The 17,029-nt window shown below is 30.8% G+C and overlaps 1 protein-coding gene across 4 annotated transcripts in view; it reads left to right on the top strand.

Annotated features, from left to right (window-relative positions):
• Positions 1 to 3,518: 3,518 nt before the first annotated feature.
• The window catches only part of LOC114338951 (uncharacterized), a 296,642-nt gene continuing 283,131 nt past the window's right edge, over positions 3,519 to 17,029 (top strand). The window contains exon 1 of one of the 4 annotated variants that reach the window (XM_050650332.1): positions 3,519 to 3,676. Coding sequence is in view for 3 of the 4 variants with exons in the window: in XM_050650334.1 (XP_050506291.1) it covers positions 3,598 to 3,635 (38 nt within the window). In the remaining variant the exon portion in view is untranslated. The remainder of the gene's footprint in view (positions 3,677 to 17,029) is intronic. The other 3 variants (XM_050650334.1, XM_050650335.1, XM_050650331.1) reach the window with 3 other exon arrangements.

Here is a 17,029-nt window from a genome sequence, read left to right on the forward strand (position 1 = left end):
CTTTTTTTGGACCAATTATACTATACTACCTCCGTAACTTTGGAACCGTTCATTTTAGAAGGATTATGCATACAACCTTTTTTATTTCAAATTTAATGTAGAATATTTTTGTATAAAAGGTTGTTCATGCTAAACCGCATAGTTTTAGAAATATTGACGAAAAATGTAAAAAACTTCGAATTAACCTATTTCTTCCCCCTCTCCCCCCCCTCAAACCCGACGCTCAAAATAGTGTGACTTTTTTCTGAACATTATGTGGACCTGTGGACCATATAGAACAATTTGGTGTTGGAGGATAACTTTCACTTTGGATGTCTGCAGCGAGAGAAAAAAATTCTTGACATAAAGTAACTTTATTTATATTTAAGAAAGATCGACTTGGCATATTGCCTAAGAAAAATATCTTTGTATGTAATATGTAATTTCCTAAAATATTTCAAATAAATTTTACTATAGCCAAAGAAATATATCTTAAACATGATTGAACTATCACTTTCTGGCAAACTTCAAACCCATTTATCAGAAAGAAATTACACTTGATGTTAATTAATTTTATTAGTCATTAAAATATATTTTCTTGACATTACAAAACTATTCTTTCTGAGCAATAATATTTTTAGTAAGGAATATTATTATCTTACTATTAATAATTAATGTATTTAATGTTAAGAAATATATTTCGCAGATATAAACGTATATTTAGAGTTAAGTTAATATTTCTTGAAAATAAAGTGATATTACATACGGCGAAATAAATCACTGTGTTAAGGTAAAATCATTATTTATTAATAAAAACAAGATATAAAACGTTATTATTACATACAATTGTTTTCTCCACTCTTAAACCATTTTCTTCTACACAACAATAAAAGGATGGAGAGGCAAATCCAAATTCCTCAAATTTTCCTTCTTTTGTTAATAGCACTTTGTATTTCAGCAATTCACTAAAACAAAATCGTTATGTAGAAAAAGTAAACTTACTTTAATAAAATTTTTTTATAAAGATATAGATATTTAGTTTGACAAATTTAGGAAATACAAAAAAAAAAACAAATACACGGCCCCACATAAGAACTATTAATACTAATAATAATCAATCATATTTAGTTCAAACATGGCATTATTTAACCTACACATCTTTGTTTATTTTTTTCTTTTTGTTAATGAAATATTAATTATTTATCTGTATAATATTAAGTCACACAATAAACATTGTTTAGCTAAAACATTGAAGCAGACATAATAATATATAATTTTCTTCATTTTTATAATTTAAAAGAGACAGTATACCTAACCATTAAGAAATTTTATTAGGGAAAGTATTATTAGTTTACATCTTAAGTCATTTAATACATATTAGCTAATTCACGGTTTTCGGCAATAACATTTATTAACCATAAAACTATTTCTTTTAGGCTAACTGATTTCTTTATCTCAAATAAATGAGCAGAAAACAACAACAAAAACATTTGATATAACGTTGTATTGTATATTTTTATATAAGACGATACATTCAAGAAACCTATTATAGTTGATACATAAGTATACACATTTTTAAAAATGTACTTACATGTATAAAGTTCTACCATTTTTGGAAGGCCGCGCAGTTGGTTAATAACTCCTTTCTTAATATTGTTCTGAAGCTATAAATTATATCATTCTGTCCCAGCTTTAAATTGTGGCTTATTTCCCAGTTATAATAATAAGCTCCTTTATTTCAGAGTTGTCCATCATTAAACCTAAAAAGCATATAAAGATACTATTATGTTTCTTTTATAACCATTCGGATACGCAACAATATTATTATTACATCTTAAATTACTCAATTTACTTTTATGTAATACCTGTATATGTACGTACCTTCAAAATATCCGTTAATTTTTAAAGAACACCAATAAATCCAAAATCCACCTATATGAACATGAACATATCACGCCATCTTGACAGACACTGACGACTAAATCATAAATAGTTAATCTGCGCAATTCTTTTGTGGAAGAAAATTTCTTTGCAAGTAACATTTCGGCATTAATGATAAAGTTTTTATTTTATAACCACAGTTACTACATAGGGTATTTCTGAGAAGAATTATTTCTTGCGGTTTAAAATATTTATTTGATTGCAAGAAAATTTCTTGTTCACAAATATAAATATGGATTAACTTAACATTACATTTATTATACTGCAAAATATTTGTAGTTTTCAATTTAAGAAATAAAAACTTTAGGATAAGAAAATTAAATGTAAATCATTGAGTTGTGTTTAAAAAACTCGTTTCTTTATATGTGAACCGGTATGCTTAAGTTAATAGGATATGTTAACTTTTAAGAAATATTGCTCAAAGAAATCGGTGTTTTAGGAGAAAAGAAATTGTTCTCTCGGTGTGGGTTTAGGTCTAGTTATACCACACTAAAAATAAACTTGCATTTATTAAAAAAGACAAATTAATGACAAATCGTCATAACTTTCAGACATCGTATCGTACAGCAGCCAATTCGTGACTAAATTTGTCAACAACGAAATACAAATACTTTAAATCGTAGCATAGCTGCCGTTGTTACACCGCGCCATATGTTTTAAGCTACCTCGACGTCGACTCGACGCGCGCCGCCTGTTGTGTCCTTGCTCTGAGTACGATTATAGAGACCTGGTAATATTATGAAAATTTATTTATAATTTACATTTTTAGGTATGTTGTGAACCATATTAAAAAATAAGCCACATCTCGATAAAAGGTGCCTTATCGAAAAAATACTAAGAGGCAAAGAAATTTTAAAAACACTGTGTTTAACTAATGGTACCTCAATAATAGTTTAATTGGAACGTACACAAACATTTAGGGCGTTTAAAGGAACAAAACCCCCATAAAACTTTTTGTAAACATATTAAAAAGAAGCCGCATCTCGATAAAAATTGGCTTATCTAAAAAATAATAGGAGGCAAAAAAAATTTAAAAACATTGTGTTTAACCGTTGATTGATGTATATTAATATTTCAATCAACGGTTTAACTAATGGTACCACAATAATAATTTAATTGTAATGTACACAAAAGTCTGGGGGGAAGTTTAAGGGAACAAAACCCCATAAAATTTTTATGGGTTGTACAAATTTTACTGTTATTTTTTTTAAGATGTTCCGGCCATAAAAATACCACATGTCCATTTTCAATAAAAAATCTCTCGGAGTTCTCGATATATGAAAAAAAAATCGATTTTTATTTTGTAACTTCAAAGGGCTGTAACTTTTTTTATGTGCACATTTGTACTAATGTAAGTATGACCTGCATTTTTGTTACACTATGGATTATGAACCTACTCGTAATGAATTAAAGGTTTCTGCAATATTTTGGACTATACGATTCTACTAAAGTTAATAAAATACATGAAAATATTTTATTACACAAAATAGTTATTTTGCCTTTAGAAAAATCGCATGAATCGATTTTTTAATGAGATGAATAACAATCAGTTTATTTATGGTTGTGTGGGTCATCAAATCTGTATAATACCTCCTCAGCGAGTGCAAACACCATGGACGCGAAAGTTTTCAAGAGATTATACTCTCCCTCTGCTTTTACTTTCACGCAACATTTCTGATGCAGATAATCCGATCCAGTGATTGTCTAGCTATCAGGTGAGCAGTCTACAAGAGTGATAATTTAGTGATACAGTCAAGTAAGATATTAGAGTACCTACTTAATACTATTATATACATTATTATTACTACTAATTACATTAATTATTAAAGTTGGGATTTTTATACATAAGAAATGCTTTAAATATGCGCGTAAACGTGTTAAATTATTCGCTAATTTTCTACCATTCTGTATATAGTACATTCTTTCACGGGTTTTGCTGTAAATTTTAAAGAACCGCTTGGATTAACATGAAATTTGGCGTACGTATAGCTTACATGTCAAAGAAAAAAAGTGATATTGTGCCGATGTGTGCTTTTGCCCGGGGGGTGACTTTCAACCCCTCTTGGGCTACAAAATAAGTCCGGAAATAAGTAAATTGACTAATTTTAAGTAACTTTGGTTCTATAGAGCTTCTTCGCCAAGTCAACACTTTTAGAGTTATTTGCGAGTGAATATGTTAATTTTTCAACAAAATAACCACATTTTTAGACGGTCTTTCGCAAATAACTCAAAAAGTAATTATTTTGTCGAAAAAAACGTTCTTAGCAAAAATATAGCCTGTAAAAAGTAACAAAAACGGTGTACGCGTTAGGTCTCTGGACCTCGTAGAACCAGAGTTATAGCCAATGAAAAATATATTTATATTAACCAAATTTCAAATAGAATATTTCGACGTGAAATATCCAAGAAATTAAGCACGTTTTGGGGAAAACCCATTATAACTTTTTTAAATTTTTTAAAAAAAGCTTTATTTCTGTTTTTATAAAACGTTTTTAGCATTAAATTTAAGCAAGTTACGCTTAAAATAAAGTTAGTCCCTTTTGTTTTGGCAAAAAAATTACGGGAAGACCATCCCCTAATTAGCAACTTAAATGAAATTAATCGTTACCGCTCTACAAATTATTTTACTTATATTGTGTTTATATGATCTGTAAGTTTCAGCGATTCAAAGTGCTTATTTTCGAAAAAATTTGGTTTTAAAGTAAAATTTTTAAAAATTTTAATTTTGAAAAATATGCTTTTTTTCAAAATAACTTAAAAATTGTTAGAGATACTAAAAATCTCGAAAAACACAAAAAAACAGCATTGCTTTTCTGAATATCATGTATTTTTTTGTTTTTCTGTCAGACAAACATTGATTAAAATTTGGTGTTTCTAAATTTGCATACATTCGTGATCAGTGACTCGTTCAACCCCTTTTAACTACAGCCCTTTCAAAAATAAGGACTTTGAACCGAGGAAACTTTCAGATCATATAAACAATACATAGGCGAGTCAAGAAACTTGTGAAGTCGTAACGATTAAGTTCATTTGAGATACTAATTAGGGGGTGATGTTCACGATTTTTTTACCAAAAAAAAAAGGGAATAACTTTATTTTTAGCGTAACTTCTTTACTTTTGATGCTAGAAATTTTTTTTATAAAACAAAAATGAAGCTTTTTTTAAACACTCTAAATAAGTTGTAATGAGTTTTCCCCGAAATGTGCTTCATTTTTGGTTATTTCACGTTAAAGTATTTCATTTGGAATTTGACGAATATGAACCTATTTTTCATTAGCTATAACTCTGCTTTTACTAGGTATAGAGACGTGATATGTACACCATTTTTTTAATTTTTTACAGGCTATATTTTTGCTAAAAATGTTTTTTCGACAAAATACTATTTGACTTATTATTAAGACTTATATATTATTAAGACTATTTGAGTTATTTGCGAAAAACCGTCTAAAAGTGTGGCTATTTTGTTGAAAAAATGAACATATTTACTGGCAAATAACTCGAAAAGTATTGACTTAGTGAAAAAACTCTATAGAACAAAATTTACTTAAAATTAGTCAGTTTATTCATTTCCGGACTTACTTTGGACGAATATTTTTTCACCCCAAGAGGGGGTGAAAACCACCCCTAGGGCAAAAGCACACATCGGCACATATCACTTTTTTGCTTGACTTATTAGCTATGTGTATGCCAAATTTCATGTCAATCCAAGCGGTTCTTTAAAATTTAGAGGTTTTGCAATATTTTACCGTTAAAGAACGTACTAACAGTGAGGACGTTTGAGTTGAACTCATATTGAAATATAAAATAAATTCAAACAAAACAAAACTATTAATTAAGAAGAAGTCGGAATTAAACAAATGTGCAAATTAAAGCAACCTTACTGGAATGATCAACAATTGAAGCGTTTATTTGAAAAACAACAGATGTCAATTTTTCGCAAATGCGACTTTATGTATTATTCCTCTCATGGAATAGCAGTTTCTTTATTCATCTGACATATTCAGTTGTGTAAAAATCTCAGATGTCCAGAGTGAACTACATAGAACATTTGGATAGTATTACAAAAACAACAGATGTCTGGGAAGTTTTTCTTGATTTGGCAAAATTTTAATTTTTGGACAAAGTGTTGTTTTTCAAATAAACGCTTCAATTATTCGAGTTACTAGGAATTTATTTAAGCAACGTGAGAAAAGATAATGTGATCAAAGTGTCCGTGTCGACTCTTCTAGGTAGGTATACGCCAAACGTCATTACATCCTAAAATGAAAAGAGGAATTTGCATAATTCTTCAATGATGTATAAAGAACCCCTTTCAAAAATACGGACTTTGAACCGATGAAATTTACAGATCATATAAACAATACATACAGGAGTCAAGAAACTTGTGAAGTCGTATCGATTAAGTTCATTTGAGATACTAATTTTTTCTAATACTGATTTTCCAAATTTTTTTTACCAAAAAAAAGGACTAACTTTATTTTGAGCGTAACTTGTTTACTTTTGATGCTAGATTTTTTTTTATAAAACAAAAATGAAGCTTTTGTAAACACTTTAAGTTGTAATAAGTTTTCCCAGAAATGTGCTTAATTTTTGGTTATTTCACGTTAAAGTATTCCATTTGGAATTTGACGAATATGAACCTATTTTTCATTACCTATAACTCTACTAGGTATAGAGACGTGATATATACACCATTTTTTTAAATTTTTTACAGGCTATATTTTTACTAAGAATGTTTTTTCGACAAAATACTTACTATTTGAGTTATTTGTGGAAAACCGTCTAAAAGCGTGGTTATTTTGTTGAAAAATGAACATATTCACTGGCAAATAACTCGAAAAGTATTGACTTAGTGAAAAAACTATATAATAGAACAAAAGTTACTTAAAATTAGTCAGTTTATCCATTTCCGGACTTACTTTGGACGAATATTTTTTTACCCCCAAGAGGAGGCGAAAACCACCCCCAGGGAAAAAGCACATATCGGCACAATATCACTTTTTTTCTTTGACTTGTTAGCTATATGTATGCCAAATTTCATGTCAATCCAAGCGGTTCTTTAAAATTTAGAGGTTTTGCAATATTTTACCGTTAAAGAACGTACTAATAATAATTTTTGCTTATTGAAATCATGATAGGAGTAGTAAAACTACATAAGTTAAATTATATTTTTATACATATCAATAAATATAGCCCGGGAGGTAGTGTCAAATTTAACCCGAGCATTTTAGCATGGCTGTTGTCTTTTTATTAAGTTAGGTGTTCCAAAGCTTATTAACAAATGATGTGTCAGCTGGCCAAAAACCGGTGATTTTAGCCAAGAAAAGGTAAAATGTGAAACTTGATGGAAAAACGCTACAACTTATATGCCAAATATTTATCCTCGTGACTTACTTGTATAATAGCCAAGAATACCTAGCTACTGGCTTTCACCCAGACGACTCGGGTTAAAATCCTGGCCCTGAAAATATTTTTTGTTTTTAAGAATTGACATTTTGATTTGAAAAATAATTATTTTTTGATAATACATACCACTTTTTTATTATTTATACGACACACTATAAAAAAGTCTGTATTAGGGGAGTGCATATAGATTTTCATTTCGGAAAAAATCAAACAAGACAGAACTTTTTGTAATTTCATCAAGAAATGTTTAATAAACAATATATCAAAAAGTTCTACTCGAGAAGTGGGTGCTTCATTTTTTATTAAACAAATGAACTACGAAATTAGATGTGTTTTTAAATAACTCCGAAAATATAAATTTTAGAAAAAAACTGACTTGACCATTGAAAAATTCAGAAAATTTTACAAAAAAAACCTTATATAGAGAATTTTCTAAAATTAAATCTGTATCTTCTATAATTTTTTATTTATCTAAAGTCACCCTTCTCACAAACATTGGCGCACTGTAAACTAACGTACGGCGAATTGCACGGTTGAGTTATTTTAATGTAATTCTTTAACTAATGGATCAAATGAAATTTTACAAATTGAACATGAAAGAAGAATAATCAAGCTATCTTTTAGTTATAATAGAAAGAAATAAAATGTATGGGCATAAGTACGGTGTGGGCGGAAAGTGAGCCTTACATGAATTTTGTTTAAAAATGATTTAAAAATGTGTAACTAATACAATTTTTCTTATAAAACTCCCAATTTTGCACAACTTACCTTTCAATCATCTTATGATGTTTCATTCAAAAACAATCTCAAAAATTTAATTCAAATGATATGACGTCTGAAAAAATGTAATTTTTGAAATCTTCGTAGTTTTATAGAATTACCACCAATTTAAGACGGTATTACTGAAGTTTGAACAGATCTATTACAGGTTTATAAGTGCTTTTTTAAAGCTTAGGATGTAATCTTTAACATTCACTAAATTATTTTACTTTAGAAATTAAATAAACTATTTCTTTTTAAGAAAATTAAGAAAGATAACAAAAATGTAATACAAAAACCGAAAATTTCCAGCTAAAAAAATGTTAATACAAAGTGATCAAAACTTTTTTCTGTAAAACTTACCTAAAATACATTTAATAATAAGCTTCAACAATAATAAATGTTCAGCAAAAATTTTTTTTAGCTCTTATACAGTATGTCTGCGTAACTTGGAACCTATTGATAACTTTTTTATTATCAGTTTTACGAAAAAAAAAGTCATTCTTTATAAAATACTCTGCATCGTATATAATTTAAGATACAATCATCAAATATCAAATTTAATTAATCTTATACGAGGTATGTCAAAAAATATGAATTTTACTCAAGAGTAAAGTACCTTTACATTTCACAATATCGAAAATTGTTATTAAGAAAAGTTGTTTGGAATTAAAAAAGTTGTTTTAGTGTTCAATTTCATCCTTCTAATTAAAATATTGTGAATAATAAAGGCACTTAACTCTTAATAAAAATTCATATTTTTTACATACTTCGTATAAAATTAAAAAAGTTTGATATCTGATGGTTGTATCTTAGATTTTAGACCATTTTAGAATGATGTAATTGTATATTTAGACATAATTTCTAATTTCAAACAACTTTTCATAATAGCATTTTTTGATATTCTGGAATATAAAGGTACTTTACTCTTTAACGAAATTCATATTTTTGACATAACTCGTATAAAATTGTTAAAATTTGATATCTGATTAATGAATTTTAGATTTTTGACTATCCAAAGCATTTTATTAAGAATAACTTTTTTTTTCGTAAAATTGATAATAAAAAGAGTAGGATACTATGCTCAAGGCTTGGATACCATGCGATGGTCTCTGTAGTGAACGTAACTTAAGCGTGTGCTCACTACGGAGACCAAAGGATGGTATCCTAGCCGAGAGCATAGTATCCTACTCTTCATATTCGTGAATTCTGGCATTCAAAATAATTCATTTATTTTACATAGCGATCGATACTATAGTTTCGATCGCCAGGTAAAATAAATACATTATTTTAAATGCGAGAATTCACGAATATGAAGAGTACGATACCATGCTATAGGCTAGGATACCATCCTTTGGTCTCCGTAGTGAACGCACCCTAAAGGGTCTGAAGGGCTCACAAGTGGGACCTGCCCCGATGCACCATATCATACCATATAGAGTTTAGTATGAGTATCATAACACATACCCAGGGCCGCGCCGTCCACGTGTGCAATGTGTGCGGCGCACACAGGCGCCAACTATTAAGGTGCGCCACTAGAGTTTTCACAAAAATTTTAGGCGGGTCGTAATAACACTTACCCATTTTTTTCAGCTTCTACCAAACGTTGGGATATCAGAAAACAACACTGCAAGTATGGCTTTAAAGCATTTTTATCTAATACACGCTGGCCCTGCAAAATTGATGCTTTAAAGCCATTATACCAAATTTTGTCAGAAATTTATTATGCTTTATGTGATATAACACATTCGGAAAAATATCGTGATTCTAAATATCAATCTAGATGTTTGGGAGATACAATATCAACATTTACATTCATATGCTCAGTTACTCAGTCTATCTACCTATGGTATAAAGTTCTGATGAAAGTTAACTTCTTTAGCAAAATTTTTCAATCAAAAACAATGAATTTGCAGGTGGCCTTAAATGCTTTACAAGATAAAACAATAATTGTTGCTCGAGTTTCGGACAGATAGCAAATTTAATGATGTTGTTACTACAGCAAATGAAACTGCAGAGAAACTGGATGTGGAGCCCAGTTATCAACCAGCCACACAGTTGCAGCTTCGGAAAAAAGCTGACAGTTCGATTACGAATATAAAGACGAACCGATTTTGGATCCTTAGCCTGTGGTCTCCAATACACTCTGTATGCAGCCTACGGCGTCTATAGGAGGCAACCGGCCAAGTCTGTGGTAATTTAAATTCACCCCGTAACTTAAAATTGTTTTAGAATTACTCGTTACACTATTTTCGGTTGTAAGATAGTTTTTGTCCTTCAAAGTTTATTAAAAGTAACGAAAATGAACAATTTTCCTACGGCGTGGCGCTGTACGCAGCCTACAGCATCTATTGGAGACCACTGCCTAAAATTTCATACAAAATTAATTTTTTTATTGTGTTCTCGAGCAAGCATTGATGTCAGTAAATGAAAGATGTTCATATTGAAAAATCATGCTAATTCTTTCAAATTTTTACATAATTTGAACGACAGTACAGAAAACTCACAATAAAACTTTTGTGTGGAAATTTGGAAAAAAACAGATTTAGTGATCATCTAGATATAGAGGGAGACGATTTTTTTGAAGAAATATATGAATTATACAGATTAAGCCTTTGTTAAAAGAGTTAAAAATTGATGCACGCATGATTTTCAAGTATTCGGTGTGTTCACCTTTAAATCTGAGGTTTGCAGTCTGATTCCAGTAAATGTTTTTTAATTACATATTTTCAGATCTTTTCCTTTTTTTTTTAAGGAAATAACAAAGAAAGCCAAAATAGTATAGTATAGTTGATCCAAAAGATGGCATAACCCAGACATCCAAAGTGAAAGTTATCCTTCAACACCAAATTGTTCTATATGGTCCACACAATGTCCAGAAAAAAGTCACACCATTTTGAGCGTCGGGTTTGGGGGGGAGAGGGGGAGAAATCGGTAAATTCGTAGTTTTTTTAAGTTTTTCGCCAATATTTCTAAAAATATGCGGTTTAACATGAACAACCCTCTATACAAAATTGTTCTACATTAAATTTGAAATAAAAAAGGCCCTATGCATAATCTTTCTAAAATGAATGGTTCCAAAGTTACGAAGGTAGTATAGTATAACTGGTCCAAAAAAAGGCCTAACCCAAACATCCAAAGGAAAAGTTTTCCTCCAACACCAAAATGTTCTATATGGTCCACATATTGTTCAGTAAAAAGTTACACCATTTTGAGCGTCCGGTTTGGGAGGGAGATGGGAGAGAACCCGCTAAATTAGTAGTTTTTTTTTTAAGTTTTTCGTCAATATTTCTCAAACTATGCTTTAGCGTAAACAATGTTATATACCAAAATATTCTACATGAAATTCAAAACAAAAAATATTCTATTCATAATTCTTATAAAATCAACGGTTCCAAAGTTACGGAGGGTGAAAAGTCGGGTTTTCGATACTTTTTATATTTTTTGGGCAATATTTATGATATAACTATACCAAAATCCCAGACATCCAAAGTGAAAGTTATCCTCCAACACCAAATTGTTCTATATGGTCCACATGATGTTCAGAAGAAAGTCACACCATTTGAGCGTCGGGTTTGGGGGGGAGAAATCGGTGAATATAAAAAGTATCGAAAACCTCCACTTTTCACCCTCCGTAACTCTGGAACCGTTGATTTTTATAAAAATTATGTATAGAACCTTTTTTGTTTTAAATTTTATGTAGAACATTTTTCTATAGAACATTCCTTACGCTAAAGCATAGTTTTAGAAATATTGACGAAAAACGTAAAAAAACTACTAATTTACCGACTTCTCCCCCATCTCCCCCCCAAACCGGACGCTCAAAATGGTGTAACTTTTTACTGAACAATATGTGGACCATATAGAACAATTTGGTGTTGAAGGAAAACTTTTACTTTGGATGTCTGGGTTAGGCCTTTTTTTGGACCAATTATACTATACTACCTCCGTAACTTTGGAACCGTTCATTTTAGAAAGGTTATGCATAGGGCCTTTTTTATTTCAAATTTAATTTAGAACAATTTTGTGTAGAGGGTTGTTCATGCTAAACCGCTTAGTTTCAGAAATATTGACGAAAAACGTAAAAAACTAGGCATTTGCAGATTTCTCCCCCCTCTCCCCCCAAACTCGACGCTCAAAATGGTGTGACTTTTTTCTGAACATTATGTGGACCATATAGAACAATTTGGTGTTGAAGGATAACTTTCACTTTGGATGTCTGGGTTTGGGTCTAACTATACCATACTAAAATAAGCAGACGTTACAATGTCTTTACGAATATGTAACGTCCTGTAAATTTAAATTTTAAATAGGCTTAGATAATAAAATTAAAAATTGTAAAAATATCACAAAAAATTATTGAAAAATGTATCCATTAATATATTATAACACCCTGTCCCTGTAAATCTAGAAAATAAGTAGGCTTAGATATTAACTTAACATTGTTATTGTAATACCATAAAAAACAAATAGTGTGGCTAATTGGCTATGTCAAAGCCATTAATAAAAAAAAACAAAGAAAGCCAAAATAGTAATATGTGTGATAAACGATTTACGTACCTATATGGAACAGAGAATTGGGTATTGAACGACAAACAAGAAAAGAGATTGAAAGCCGCGGAAAGGAGGTATTTAAGAAAAGTCGTGGAAGCTAGGCTAGGAAAACTGATAAAAGACGTAGCGAAGATATTAGAAGAGAATTCAAAGTAAAAACATTAAAAGAAAAAATTCATGAAAAGAAATAATTTCTTTAATTATTAAAATGGACTGGACACTTATTTAGAATGAATGACAACAGACAAGTAAAAATGACATGGGAAGCGAGGCCGATAGGGAAAAACAGCAGAGGCCGGCCACGGAAAACCTGGAACACAAGTGCGACACAAGTAGCGACCGAAAAAAGGGGCGTAAGTTCGCAGAGAATAAAGAGTAAAGAAGACACCTTGACACCTACCGGTATAAGAGGAACATCGATTATGTATGTATGTATGTATGTATGTATGTATGTATGTATGTATGTATGTATGTATGTATGTATGTATGTATGTATGTATGTATGTATGTATGTATGTATGTATGTATGTATGTATGTATGTATGATGTATGTATGTATGTATGTATGTATGTATGTATGTATGTATGTATGTATGTATGTATGTATTTTCAGATTTTGGTTGTCAATTCCTGCTTCTTTTAGTATTTACATTATTTTGGCGTGTTGTACTCGATCAAACGCTATCTCGTAATCAACCGACGCGCGACGTGCGTATATGTCACAATTGACTTCTCTGCATTTCTAGAATGATACTCTGCATCTCTAGAATGATAAAAATTGTACAAGTTTATCGAGAAAGCTTATAGAAAGTCAAAAAAACAAAACAATAACAATCTAATTTACTAAAATTATATAAATCGTCAATATATTTACAATACAAATAATAGAGTGAGAACTGAAAGTCCGTGGTGTACAGACGTGTTTACAATTGCTCTCTAAAATATATAGTTTCGTGCCATTGATTGTTTTTAATTAATCAAACAGTAAGTCTTTTTTGGATCTACTACATACATTAGTTTAATTAACAACTTCAAAAAAACATAAACCTGCACCTCATTAGAAGAATGTCTTCAAAATCTCTGTGCTTATATTGCAATAATTTGTTAATGGAGATCGATAGCCAGGTCTCTTGTCTAAGTTGCAACAAATTATGCCATAAAAGATGTGCTCGATCAGAATTAAATGGTTGCAATGAAACATCCGTATCATTTGAGAACTGGCATTGTAATACCTGTAGACCCTCTCCGAATAACATTACTCTTCAGAATGAACCATCTATGTCTTCAGCCTCGCTACTCAGCAACCATCAGTTTGATTTACTTATGGACAAATTATCCATTCTCACAAATTCTGTGACAGAATTAAATAACAAGTTTTCTACACAATCACAAATGCTTGAAAACTGCATGAAGGATGTATCCGCTCTTCGTGATGAAAATAATCTTCTTCGTGAAAAAGTTAGTTCCTTGGAAAAACTAGTGAACTCTCCAACTCCGTCACAAGATGATATATATTACGAAACTACTCAGCGTTTGAAGCGGGAAAAGAACGTCCTACTCCTAGGAGTTCCTGAAAGATCACCCGAAGATGACGCTCGCATAATTAAAGAAGTAATTACGCACTTATCTCCGAATTCTGCGAATTGTATCCAGTCCGGCTATCGTCTTGGAAAAAATACTAATAATAACAAACCTCGTCTTTATCGTGTTATTTTTGGGACTCCTAAGGCTGCATTGGACGTTTTGAGAAACAAGAAGAATATTTCTCGTAATTTATATCCTTCAGTTAAGATAATCTCTGATATGACACCTAAACAGCGTCAACATCTAAATGATTTACGTGCAGAACTAGAGTTACGATTAAAAACTGAAACAAATCTCACTATTAAATATGTTTATGGAGTTCCGCAAATCGTTCAAATACTATCCAACAAAAGAGTTCGCGAGGAAGAGTCTTCACCTAACCGAGAGTCTGGCCTAAAAGTTGTAAAACCTGCCTCCTCGAAATCTGAATAGCAATCAGTACACATTGTTTTTTGGAACTCACAAGGAATTAATAGTGTTAATGACTTTTTAAGTGATTTCAATGATATACCCATTCTTTGTTTATCGGAAACATGGGTTATTACCGAAAATATAAAATTTTCAAATTATTTATCTACTTACTCATGTGCCAGTTCAGTTGCCATAAAAGAAAAATCCTTGGGTAGGGCTAGCGGTGGTCTATCAATTTTTTGTAATCCCAACCTTTCTTCTGTTTGTATTGATAAATCACCTTGGTGGATCTTTTGTTTAATATCTAGCAATAATTATAAATTTGTAGTCTGTAACGTTTATTTTAAACCTAGTCTAAGTATTGAATATTTATTGTCACTATTTCAGGAGGTGTTATCTAATATTTTAGAGAAATTTAATGATACACCTATAATTATTGGAGGAGACTTTAACTCCCGTGTTTCAGACAATGACGTATCCCCTCCTGAAATATTTGAAAACACAAATTTTTTTGACGAGAGACAAAGTTTAGATACTGTAATTAATGCAAAAGGTAGATGCCTTCTTGATTTCATGAATTTTAACGGGTTCTGTCTGTTAAATGGTAGGTGTATTTCTGATCGGCCTGCAAAATTTACTTTCGTCGGCCCTATGGGCAAGAGTACAATAGATTTAGTTTGGGTAAATAACTCACATTTGCACTTTGTTAATGATGTTTACGTAAATACAACGTGTACTTTATCAGACCACTTTCCTGTTTCATGCTTTATAACTCAAACGTATCTCTCACCTATGAAAGAAACTATAATAAAAAATAAAACTATTTTTAAGTTAAATGAATCTTTAGTTTTGTCTTATAAACTAAACATGCAAAATTCGGCGGGGGTGCACATAATTCATGATGTCGAAATGGCAAACAAAAACCTGTTGGATAATATTTATAAAACAGCTGATAATCTTGGGCTGTCAAAAAGTATAATCGCTCCTAACAGACCTAATAAACACAAACCGTGGTATGATTGTCAATGTAGAGATCTAAAGAAATCAGTTAAAAGTAAACTCAAAATTTGTCAACAAAACAATTTCTCAAATCAAACTAAAAACGAATACTTAATTATTAAAGCAGAGTATAAAAAATTATTAAAAGTAAAAAAAACTGAATTTCAACAAAATATTATTGGTAATATTTCCAACTCTACTGATTCAAAAACTTTTTGGTTTCATATTAAAAGAGCTCGAAATATTTCAAATAGTTACATATCTTTACCTGCTGCAACATGGGAAACATTCTACTCTGAAATTATGGGAGCCGGGATAGTGGACACAACCCTCTATTTCGATGCGAGGAATCCGTATTTTGATAATCCTATTACCACCAATGAAATTTACTTAGCTTTAAATTCCTGTCAAAACAACAAAGCTCCAGGATCTGATAATATTCCCTATGAGTTTTACAAATACTTACCAAATAACTGGATCTTATACCTTAACTCATTTTTCAATACTATCTTCAACATTTCCACTTTTCCTAATAGTTGGTCGAAAATTACTCTAAAAATGCTCCACAAAAAAGGTCCCTCTAACGATCCTTCCAATTACAGGGGAATTGCTTTAGTAAACTGCATTACTAAAGTATTCATGCAAATTATTTTGAACCGTTTAGTCAATTGGGTAGAATCGTTTAATATACTTCCCGAATCCCAATCTGGTTTTCGTAAAGAACGTGGTTGTTACGATAATGTCTATACTCTTACATCCATCATTCAATTTCGTCTCCGATTTAAAAAGCGCAAGCTATTTGTATTGTTTGTTGACTTTAAGCGGGCTTTTGATTGCATTAACCACGCGTTGCTCTGGTCTAAACTTTTTGCTTTGGGTATTAGCTCTAAAATTGTACTTCTACTTAAATCTTTCTATTCTAATGCTACCTTTAGGGTTAATGCTGACGAGCAATATACTAAATCGTTTAACATTTGTGAGGGCGTGTTACAGGGAGAAGTCCTCAGTCCCTTGTTATTTGCGTTATTTCTTGCAGACATCGAAGATTTTTTTAAAAGCCGCGGAGCAGAAGGCATCAATGTTAATAACGTAAATGAAACTCTTATGCTTTTATACGCTGACGATTTGGTAATATTAGGTCACTCGGAGATCGATATATCAAAAAAATTAAAAATGTTGGAGGATTACTGCAAACAAAACAAACTTACTGTCAATACTGCTAAAACTAAAATTATGTGTTTCTCTAGGGGTCCTTATAACTTAAAAAATAATATTAAATTCACTTTCAATCAATATCCCATTCTATTAACTAACACCTATAATTACCTTGGAGTGACTTTTGCCTCTTCGTCTCTATTCCGTGAAATGGCAGATGTGAGTAATGCGAAAGCTAAA

This window comes from Diabrotica virgifera, chromosome 5, assembly GCF_917563875.1.
Source record: "Diabrotica virgifera virgifera chromosome 5, PGI_DIABVI_V3a".
Classification (NCBI taxonomy): domain Eukaryota; kingdom Metazoa; phylum Arthropoda; class Insecta; order Coleoptera; family Chrysomelidae; genus Diabrotica; species Diabrotica virgifera.